This window comes from Somniosus microcephalus, chromosome 31 (assembly GCF_052327205.1).
Source record: "Somniosus microcephalus isolate GS21.2 chromosome 31, FLI_Smic_1.0, whole genome shotgun sequence".
Classification (NCBI taxonomy): domain Eukaryota; kingdom Metazoa; phylum Chordata; class Chondrichthyes; order Squaliformes; family Somniosidae; genus Somniosus; species Somniosus microcephalus.
Genome location: NC_141017.1, coordinates 14,372,627 through 14,382,848, shown reverse-complemented (window position 1 = coordinate 14,382,848; position 10,222 = coordinate 14,372,627). Strand labels below are relative to the sequence as shown.

Below are 10,222 nucleotides of genomic sequence, written 5' to 3'. Positions count from 1 at the left end.
GTTTTGGGGGTCCAGTGTTATTTTGCCCCTGTTTTGGGGTATTTTGTCCCTGTTTTGGGGGTCCAGTGCTAATTTGCCCCTGTTTTGGGGTATTTTGCCCCTGTTTTGGGGGATCCAGTGTGATTTTGCCCCTGTTTTGGGGGTCCAGTGTTATTTTGCCCCCCTGTGTCGGGGCGGCCACACTGCCCACGCCCGGAGCCCCGCCCGGCCGGCGGGCCGCTCCCCCTGAAGGCGGATCGCGGTGAGCGCAGCTTCCGCCTTCCGCCAGCCTGCGAGCCCGGGCTGCGAGTGAGTGAGAGCGGAGCGAGGGGGAGACAGAGAGAGAGCGGCGGCCCCGGCCCCAGTATGTCGGAAGCCGAATGCAAGGAGTGGATCCTGGACACCATCGACTCGCTGCGGTCGCGGAAGGCGCGGCCGGACCTGGAGCGAATCTGCAAGATGGTGCAGCGCCGGCACGGACTGGCCCCCTGCCGCACCCGGCGCCAGCTGGAGCGGCTACTGCGCTCCCGCACCGTGCTGCGGGTCAGCTACAAGGGCTCGCAGTCCTACCGCAACGCCGCCAAGTGGCAGCCGCCCCGGGAGCCGGGCCAGGGCCCGGGCAGCAGCAGCAAGCCCGGCCAGGGAGACTCAGCCCTGGACCAGCAGCAGCAGCACAGCGTGCTGACCCGTGCCAGGCTCAGGGGGGTCCTGCAGCAACAGGTGGCCCGGGGCAGGAGCAGGAGAGGCCAGGGCGAGACGGTGGAGAGGAGGAGGCTCCCTGGCCCTGGCACCGAGCGCAAGGCGAGTGTCTGAGCGTGCCCGCTAGTTGGTGTTGGAGCGAGCCAGCTAGTCAGTGTCGGAGCGTGCCCGCTAGTTGGTGTCGGAGCGTGCCCGCTAGTTAGTGTCGGAGCGTGCCCGCTAGTTGGTGTCAGAGCGTGCCCGCTAGTTGGTGTCGAAGCGAGCCCGCTAGTTGGTGTTGGAGCGTGCCCGCTAGTTGGTGTCGGAGCGTGCCCGCTAGTCGGTGTCGGAGCGTGCCCGCTAGTTGGTGTCGGACTCTGCCCGCTAGTTAGTGTCGGAGTGTGCCCGCTAGTTGGTGTCAGAGCGTGCCCGCTAGTTGGTGTCGAAGCGAGCCCGCTAGTTGGTGTCGGAGCGTGCCCACTAGTTGGTGTCGGAGCGTGCCCGCTAGTCGGTGTCGGAGCGTGCCCGCTAGTTGGTGTCGGACTCTGCCCGCTAGTTAGTGTCGGAGTGTGCCCGCTAGTTGGTGTCGGAGCTTGCCTGCTAGTTGGTGTCGGAGCGTGCCCGCTAGTTGGTGTCGGAGCGTGCCCGCTAGTCGGTGTCAGAGCGTGCTCGCTAGTTGGAGTCGGAGCGAGCCCGCTACTTGGAGTCGGAGCGTGCCCGCTAGTTGGTGTCGGAGCATGCCCGCTAGTCGGTGTCGGAGCGTGCCCGATAGTTTGTGTCGGAGTGCGCCCGCTAGTTGGTGTTGGAGCGTGCCCGCTAGTTGGTGTCGGAGCGTGCCCGCTAGTCGGTGTCGGAGCGTGCCCGCTAGTTGGTGTCGGACTCTGCCCGCTAGTTAGTGTCGGAGTGTGCCCGCTAGTTGGTGTCAGAGCGTGCCCGCTAGTTGGTGTCGAAGCGAGCCCGCTAGTTGGTGTCGGAGCGAGCTCGCTAGTCGGTGTCGGAGCGTGCCTGCTAGTCGGTGTCGGAGCGTGACCGCTAGATGGCGTCGGAACGTGCCCGCTAGTTGGTGTCGGAGCGTGCCCGCTAGTTGGTGTCGGAGCGTGCCCGTGAGTTAGTGTCAGAGCGATCCCGCTAGTTGGTGTTGAAGCGTGCCCGCTAGTTAGTGTCGGAGCGTGCCCTCTAGTCGGTGTCGGAGCGTGCCCTCTAGTCGGTGTCGGAGCGTGCCCGCGAGTCGGTGTCGGAGCGTGCCTGCTAGTTGGTGTCGGAGCGTGCCTGCTAGTTGGTGTCGGAGCGTGCCCGCTAGTTGGTGTCGGAGCGTGCCCGCTAGTTGGTGTCGGAGCGTGCCCGCTAGTTGGTGTCGGAGCGTGCCCGCTAGTTGGTGTCGGAGCGTGCCCGCTAGTTGGTGTCGGAGCGTGCCCGCTAGATGGCGTCGGAGCGTGCCCGCTAGTTGTTGTCGGAGCGTGCCCGCTAGTTGGTGTTGGAGCGTGCCCGCTAGATGGTATCGGAGCGTGCCCGCTAGAGAGTGTCGGAGCGTGCCCGCTAGTCTGTGTCGGAACGTGCCCGCTAGTCTGTCGGAACGTGCCCGCTAGTCTGTGTCGGAGCGTGCCCGCTAGTCTGTGTCGCAGCGTGCCCGCTAGTCTGTGTCGGAGCGTGCCCGCTAGTCGGTGTCATAGCGTGCCAGCTAGATGGTGTCGGAGCGTGCCCGCTAATCGGTGTCGGATTGTGCCCGCTAGTCGGTGTCGGAGCGTGCCCGCTAGTCTGTGTCGGAGCGTGCCTGCTAGTCGGTGTTGGAGCGTGCCCGCTATTCGGTGTCGGAGCGTGCCCGCATGTCGGTGTCGGAGCGTGCCCGCTAGTCGGTGTCGGAGCGTGCCCGCTGGTAGGTGTCGGAGCGTGCCCGCTAGTTGGTGTCGGAGCATGCCCGCTAGTTGGTGTCGGAGCGAGCTCGCTAGTCAGTGTTGGAGCGTGCCCGCTAGTCAGTGTCGGAGCGTGCCCGCTAGTTGTGTCGGAGCGTGCCCGCTAGTGTCGGAGCGTGTCCGCTAGTTACTGTCGGAGCGTGCCCGCTAGTCGGTGTCGGAGCGTGCCCGCTAGTTAGTGTCGGAGTGTGTCCGCTAGTCGGTGTCGGAGCGTGCCCGCTAGTTGGTGTCGGAGCGTGCCCCCTCGTCGGTGTCGTAGCGTGCCCGCTACTTGGAGTCGGAGCGTGCCCGCTACTTGGTGTTGGAGCGTGCCCGCTAGTTGGTGTCGGAGCGTGCCCACTAGTTGGTGTCGGAGCGTGCCCGCTAGTTGGAGTCGGAGCGTGCCCGCTACTTGGTGTTGGAGCGTGCCCGCTAGTTGGTGTCGGAGCGTGCCCACTAGTTGGTGTCGGAGCGTGCCCGCTAGTTGGTGTCGGAGCGTGCCCGCTAGTCGGTGTCGGAGCGTGCCCTCTAGTCGGTGTCGGAGCGTGCCCGCTGGTCAGTGTCGGAGCGTGACCCCGCTGGTCGGTTTTGGAGCGTGCCCGCTGGTAGATGTCGGAGCGTGCCCGCTGGTCGGTGTCGGAGCGTGCCCGCCGTTCGGTGTGGGAGCGTTCCCGCGAGTCGGTGTGGGAGCGTGCCCGCCAGTCGGTGTGGGAGCGTCCCCGCCAGTTGGTGTGGCAGCGTGCCCGCCAGTCGGTGTGGGAGCGTGCCCGCCAGTCGGTGTCGGAGCGTGCCCGCCAGTCGGTGTCGGAGCGTGCCCGCCAGTCGGTGTCGGAGCGTGCCCGCCAGTCGGTGTCGGAGCATGCCCGCCAGTTGGCGTTGGAGCGAGCCCGCCAGTCGGCGTCGGAGCGAGCCCGCTAGTCGGAGTTGGAGCGAGCCCGCTAGTTGGAGTCGGAGCGTGTCCGCTAGTCGGTGTCGGAGCGTGCCCACTAGTCGGTGTTGTAGCGTGCCCGCTAGTCGGTGTCGGAGCGAGCCAGCTAGTTGGAGTCAGAGCGTGTCCGCTAGTCGGTGTCGGAGCGCGCCATCTAGTCGGTGTCGGAGCGTGCCCGCGAGTCGGTGTCGGAGCGTGCCCGCGAGTCGGTGTCGGAGCGTGCCCGCTAGTCGGTGTCGGAGCGTGCCCGCTAGTTGGTGTCGGAGTGTGCCCGCTAGATAGTGTCGGAGCGTGCCCGCTAGTCTGTGTCGGAACGTGCCCGCTAGTCTGTGTCGGAACGTGCCCGCTAGTCTGTGTCGGAGCGTGCCCGCTAGTCTGTGTCGGAGCGTGCCCGCTAGAGAGTGTCGGAGCGTGCCCGCTAGTCTGTGTCGGAACGTGCCCGCTAGTCTGTCGGAACGTGCCCGCTAGTCTGTGTCGGAGCGTGCCCGCTAGTCTGTGTCGCAGCGTGCCCGCTAGTCTGTGTCGGAGCGTGCCCGCTCGTCGGTGTCATAGCGTGCCAGCTAGATGGTGTCGGAGCATGCCCGCTAATCGGTGTCGGATTGTGCCCGCTAGTCGGTGTCGGAGCGTGCCCGCTAGTCTGTGTCGGAGCGTGCCCGCTAGTCGGTGTTGGAGCGTGCCCGCTATTCGGTGTCGGAGCGTGCCCGCTAGTCGGTGTCGGAGCGTGCCCGCTAGTCGGTGTCGGAGCGTGCCCGCTAGTTGGTGTCGGAGCATGCCCGCTAGTTGGTGTCGGAGCGAGCTCGCTAGTCAGTGTTGGAGCGTGCCCGCTAGTCAGTGTCGGAGCGTGCCCGCTAGTTGTGTCGGAGCGTGCCCGCTAGTGTCGGAGCGTGTCCGCTAGTTACTGTCGGAGCGTGCCCGCTAGTCGGTGTCGGAGCGTGCCCGCTAGTTAGTGTCGGAGCGTGTCCGCTAGTCGGTGTCGGAGCGTGCCCGCTAGTTGGTGTCGGAGCGTGCCCCCTAGTCGGTGTCGTAGCGTGCCTGCTACTTGGAGTCGGAGCGTGCCCGCTACTTGGTGTTGGAGCGTGCCCGCTAGTTGGTGTCGGAGCGTGCCCACTAGTTGGTGTCGGAGCGTGCCCGCTAGTTGGAGTCGGAGCGTGCCCGCTACTTGGTGTTGGAGCGTGCCCGCTAGTTGGTGTCGGAGCGTGCCCACTAGTTGGTGTCGGAGCGTGCCCGCTAGTTGGTGTCGGAGCGTGCCCGCTAGTCGGTGTCGGAGCGTGCCCTCTAGTCGGTGTCGGAGCGTGCCCGCTGGTCAGTGTCGGAGCGTGACCCCGCTGGTCGGTTTTGGAGCGTGCCCGCTGGTCGGTGTCGGAGCGTGCCCGCTGGTCGGTGTCGGAGCGTGCCCGCCGGTCGGTGTCGGAGTGTGCCCGCCGTTCGGTGTGGGAGCGTTCCCGCGAGTCGGTGTGGGAGCGTGCCCGCCAGTCGGTGTGGGAGCGTCCCCGCTCGTCGGTGTCATAGCGTGCCAGCTAGATGGTGTCGGAGCATGCCCGCTAATCGGTGTCGGATTGTGCCCGCTAGTCGGTGTCGGAGCGTGCCCGCTAGTCTGTGTCGGAGCGTGCCCGCTAGTCGGTGTTGGAGCGTGCCCGCTATTCGGTGTCGGAGCGTGCCCGCTAGTCGGTGTCGGAGCGTGCCCGCTAGTCGGTGTCGGAGCGTGCCCGCTAGTTGGTGTCGGAGCATGCCCGCTAGTTGGTGTCGGAGCGAGCTCGCTAGTCAGTGTTGGAGCGTGCCCGCTAGTCAGTGTCGGAGCGTGCCCGCTAGTTGTGTCGGAGCGTGCCCGCTAGTGTCGGAGCGTGTCCGCTAGTTACTGTCGGAGCGTGCCCGCTAGTCGGTGTCGGAGCGTGCCCGCTAGTTAGTGTCGGAGCGTGTCCGCTAGTCGGTGTCGGAGCGTGCCCGCTAGTTGGTGTCGGAGCGTGCCCCCTAGTCGGTGTCGTAGCGTGCCTGCTACTTGGAGTCGGAGCGTGCCCGCTACTTGGTGTTGGAGCGTGCCCGCTAGTTGGTGTCGGAGCGTGCCCACTAGTTGGTGTCGGAGCGTGCCCGCTAGTTGGAGTCGGAGCGTGCCCGCTACTTGGTGTTGGAGCGTGCCCGCTAGTTGGTGTCGGAGCGTGCCCACTAGTTGGTGTCGGAGCGTGCCCGCTAGTTGGTGTCGGAGCGTGCCCGCTAGTCGGTGTCGGAGCGTGCCCTCTAGTCGGTGTCGGAGCGTGCCCGCTGGTCAGTGTCGGAGCGTGACCCCGCTGGTCGGTTTTGGAGCGTGCCCGCTGGTCGGTGTCGGAGCGTGCCCGCTGGTCGGTGTCGGAGCGTGCCCGCCGGTCGGTGTCGGAGTGTGCCCGCCGTTCGGTGTGGGAGCGTTCCCGCGAGTCGGTGTGGGAGCGTGCCCGCCAGTCGGTGTGGGAGCGTCCCCGCCAGTCGGTGTGGCAGCGTGCCCGCCAGTCGGTGTGGGAGCGTGCCCGCCAGTCGGTGTCGGAGCGTGCCCGCCAGTCGGTGTCGGAGCGTGCCCGCCAGTCCGTGTCGGAGCGTGCCCGCCAGTCGGTGTCGGAGCGTGCCCGCCAGTCGGTGTCGGAGCGTGCCCGCCAGTCGGTGTCGGATCGTGCCTGCCAGTCGGTGTCGGAGCGTGCCCGCTAGTCGGTGTCAGAGCGAGCCCGCTAGTCGGAGTCGGAGCGTGTCCGCTAGTTGGTGTTGGAGAGTGCCCGCTAGTCGGTTTCGGAGCGTGTCCGCTAGTCAGTGTCGGACTCTGCCCGCTAGTTGGTGTCGGAGCTTGCCTGCTAGTTGGTGTCGAAGCGTGCCCGCTAGTTATTGTCGGAGCGTGCCCTCTAGTCGGTGTCGGAGCGTGCCCTCTAGTCGGTGTCGGGGCGTGCCCGCGAGTCGGTGTCGGAGCGTGCCTGCTAGTTGGTGTCGGAGCGTGCCCGCTAGTTGGTGTCGGAGCGTGCCCGCTAGTTGGTGTCCGCTAGTTGGTGTCGGAGCGTGCCCGCTAGTTGGTGTCGGAGCGTGTCCGCTAGATGGCGTCGGAGCGTGCCCGCTAGTTGTTGTCGGAGCGTGCCCGCTAGTTGGTGTTGGAGCGTGCCCGCTAGATGGTATCGGAGCGTGCCCGCTAGTTAGTGTCGGAGCGTGCCCGCTAGTCAGTGTCGGAGCGTGCCCGCTAGTCGGTGTCGGAGCGTGCCCGCTAGTTAGTGTCGGAGCGTGTCCGCTAGTTGGTGTCGGAGCGTGCCCGCTAGTTGGTGTCGGAGCGTGCCCGCTAGTTGGTGTTGGAGCGTGCCCACTAGTTGGTGTCGGAGCGTGCCCGCTAGTTGGTGTGGGAGCGTGCCTGCTAGTTGGTGACGGAGCGTGCCCGCTAGTCGGTGTCGGAGTGTGCCCGCTAGTCGGTGTCGGAGAGTGACCGCTAGTTGGTGTCGGAGTGTGCCCACTAGTTGGTGTCAGAGTGTCCCCGCTGGTCGGTTTCGGAGTGTGCCCGCTAGTTGTTGGAGCGTGCCCGCTAGTTAGTGTCAGAGCGTGCCCGCTGGTCGGTGTCGGAGACTGCCCGCGAGTCAGTGTCGGAGCGTGCCCGCTAATTAGTGTCGGAGCATGTCCGCTAGCTGGTGTCGGATGCGTGCCCGCTAGTTGGTGTCGGAGCGTGCCCGCTAGTTGGTGTCGGAGCGTGCCCGCTAGTTGTTGTCGGAGCGTGCCCCCAGTTGGTGTCGGAGCGTGCCCGCTAGATGGTGTCGGAGAGTGCCCGCTAGTTAGTGTCGGAGCATGCCCGCCAGTTAGTGTCAGAGCGATCCTGCTAGTTGGTGACAGAGCGTGCCCGCTAGTTGGTCTCGGAGCGTGCCCGCTAGGTGGCATCGGCGCATGCCCGCTAGTTAGTGTCGGAGCGTGCCCGCTAGTCATTGTCGAAGCGTGTCCGCTAGTTGTGTCGGAGCGTGCCCTCTAGTGTCGGAGCGTGCCCGCTAGTTGGTGTCGGAGCGTGCCTGCTATTTGGTGTCGGAGCGTGCCCGCTAGATAGTGTTGGAACGTGCCCGCTAGTCGGTGTTGGAACGTGCGCGCTAGTCTGTGTCGGAGCGTGCCCGCTAGTCTGTGTCGGAGCGTGCCCGCTAGTCGGTGTCGTAGCGTGCCAGCTAGATGCTGTTGGAGCGTGCCCGCTAGTCTGTGTCGGAGCGTGCCCGCTAGTCGGTATCGAGCGTGCCCGCTATTCGGTGTCGGAGCGTGCCCGCTAGTCGGTGTCGGAGCGAGCCCGCTAGTTGGTGTCGGAGCGTGCCCGTGAGTTAGTGTCAGAGCGATCCCGCTAGATGCTGTTGGAGCGTGCCCGCTAGTCTGTGTCGGAGCGTGCCCGCTAGTCGGTGTCGAGCGTGCCCGCTATTCGGTGTCAGAGCGTGCCCGCTAGTCGGTGTCGGAGCGAGCTCGCTAGTCGGTGTCGGAGCGTGCCCGCTAGTTGGTGTCGGAGCGAGCTCGCTAGTCGGTGTCGGAGCGAGCTCGCTAGTCGGTGTCGGAGCGTGCCTGCTAGTCGGTGTCGGAGCGTGACCGCTAGATGGCGTCGGAACGTGCCCGCTAGTTGGTGTCGGAGCGTGCCCGCTAGTTGGTGTCGGAGCGTGCCCGTGAGTTAGTGTCAGAGCGATCCCGCTAGTTGGTGTTGAAGCGTGCCCGCTAGTTAGTGTCGGAGCGTGCCCTCTAGTCGGTGTCGGAGCGTGCCCTCTAGTCGGTGTCGGAGCGTGCCCGCGAGTCGGTGTCGGAGCGTGCCTGCTAGTTGGTGTCGGAGCGTGCCTGCTAGTTGGTGTCGGAGCGTGCCCGCTAGTTGGTGTCGGAGCGTGCCCGCTAGTTGGTGTCGGAGCGTGCCCGCTAGTTGGTGTCGGAGCGTGCCCGCTAGTTGGTGTCGGAGCGTGCCCGCTAGTTGGTGTCGGAGCGTGCCCGCTAGATGGCGTCGGAGCGTGCCCGCTAGTTGTTGTCGGAGCGTGCCCGCTAGTTGGTGTTGGAGCGTGCCCGCTAGATGGTATCGGAGCGTGCCCGCTAGTTAGTGTCGGAGCGTGCCCGCTAGCTAGTGTCAGAGCGATCCCGCTAGTTGGTGACGGAGCGTGCCCGCTAGTTGGTCTTGGGGCGTGCCCGCTAGATGGCATTGGAGCGTGCCCGCTAGTTAGTGTCAGAGCGTGCCCGCAAGTCAGTGTCGGAGCGTGCCCGCTAGTCGGTGTCGGAGCGTGCCCGCTAGTCGGTGTCGGAGCGTGCCCGCTAGTCGGTGTCGGAGCGTGCCCGCGAGTCGGTGTCGGAGCGTGCCTGCTAGTTGGTGTCGGAGCGTGCCTGCTAGTTGGTGTCGGAGCGTGCCCGCTAGTTGGTGTCGGAGCTTGCCCGCTAGTTGGTGTCGGAGCGTGCCCACTAGTTGGTGTCGGAGCGTGCCCGCTAGTTGGTGTCGGAGCGTGCCCGCTAGATGGCGTTGGAGCGTGCCCGCTAGTTGTTGTCGGAGCGTGCCCGCTAGTTGGTGTTGGAGCGTGCCCGCTAGATGGTATCGGAGCGTGCCCGCTAGTTAGTGTCAGAGCGATCCCGCTAGTTGGTGACGGAGCGTGCCCGCTAGTTGGTCTTGGGGCGTGCCCGCTAGATGGCATTGGAGCGTGCCCGCTAGTTAGTGTCGGAGCGTGCCCGCTAGTCGGTGTCGGAGCGTGCCCGCTAGTCGGTGTCGGAGCGTGCCCGCTAGTTAGTGTCGGAGCGTGTCCGCTAGTCGGTGTCGGAGCGTGCCCGCAGGTTGGTGTCGGAGCGTGCCCGCTAGTCGGTGTCATAGCGTGCCCGCTAGTTGGTGTTGGAGCGTGCCCGCTAGTTGGTGTTGGAGCGTGCCCACTAGTTGGTGTCGGAGCGTGCCCGCTAGTTGGTGTGGGAGCGTGCCTGCTAGTTGGTGACGGAGCGTGCCCGCTAGTCGGTGTCGGAGTGTGCCCGCTAGTCGGTGTCGGAGAGTGACCGCTAGTTGGTGTCGGAGTGTGCCCACTAGTTGGTGTCAGAGTGTCCCCGCTGGTCGGTTTCGGAGTGTGCCCGCTAGTTGTTGGAGCGTGCCCGCTAGTTAGTGTCGGAGCGTGCCCGCTGGTCGGTGTCGGAGCGTGCCCGCGAGTCAGTGTCGGAGCGTGCCCGCTAATTAGTGTCGGAGCATGTCCACTAGCTGGTGTCGGAGTGTGCCCGCTAGTTGGTGTCGGAGCGTGCCCGCTAGTTGGTGTCGGAGCGTGCCCGCTAGTTGTTGTCGGAGCGTGCCCCCAGTTGGTGTCGGAGCGTGCCCGCTAGATGGTGTCGGAGAGTGCCCGCTAGTTAGTGTCGGAGCGTGCCCGCCAGTTAGTGTCAGAGCGATCCTGCTAGTTGGTGACGGAGCGTGCCCGCTAGTTGGTCTCGGAGCGTGCTCGCTAGGTGGCATCGGCGCATGCCCGCTAGTTAGTGTCGGAGCGTGCCCGCTAGTCATTATCGAAGCGTGCCCGCTAGTTGTGTCGGAGCGTGCCCTCTAGTGTCGGAGCGTGCCCGCTAGTTGGTGTCGGAGCGTGCCCGCTAGATAGTGCTGGAACGTGCCCGCTAGTCGGTGTCGGAACGTGCGCGCTAGTCTGTGTCGGAGCGTGCCCGCTAGTCTGTGTCGGAGCGTGCCCGCTAGTCGGTGTCGTAGCGTGCCAGCTAGATGCTGTTGGAGCGTGCCCGCTAGTCTGTGTCGGAGCGTGCCCGCTAGTCGGTGTCGAGCGTGCCCGCTATTCGGTGTCGGAGCGTGCCCGCTAGTCGG

General features: G+C 65.8%; 1 protein-coding gene across 2 annotated transcripts in view; it reads left to right on the top strand.

The window, feature by feature from the left end:
• Nucleotides 1-227: 227 nt before the first annotated feature.
• Nucleotides 228-10,222, top strand: part of LOC147097596 (sterile alpha motif domain-containing protein 1-like) — a 161,934-nt gene continuing 151,939 nt past the window's right edge. Inside the window, exon 1 of one of the 2 annotated variants that reach the window (XM_085971562.1) lies at nt 228-780. In XM_085971562.1, the coding sequence (XP_085827688.1) occupies nt 346-780 (435 nt within the window). In that variant the 5' untranslated portion in view covers nt 228-345. The remainder of the gene's footprint in view (nt 781-10,222) is intronic. The other variant, XM_085971561.1, reaches the window with a different exon arrangement.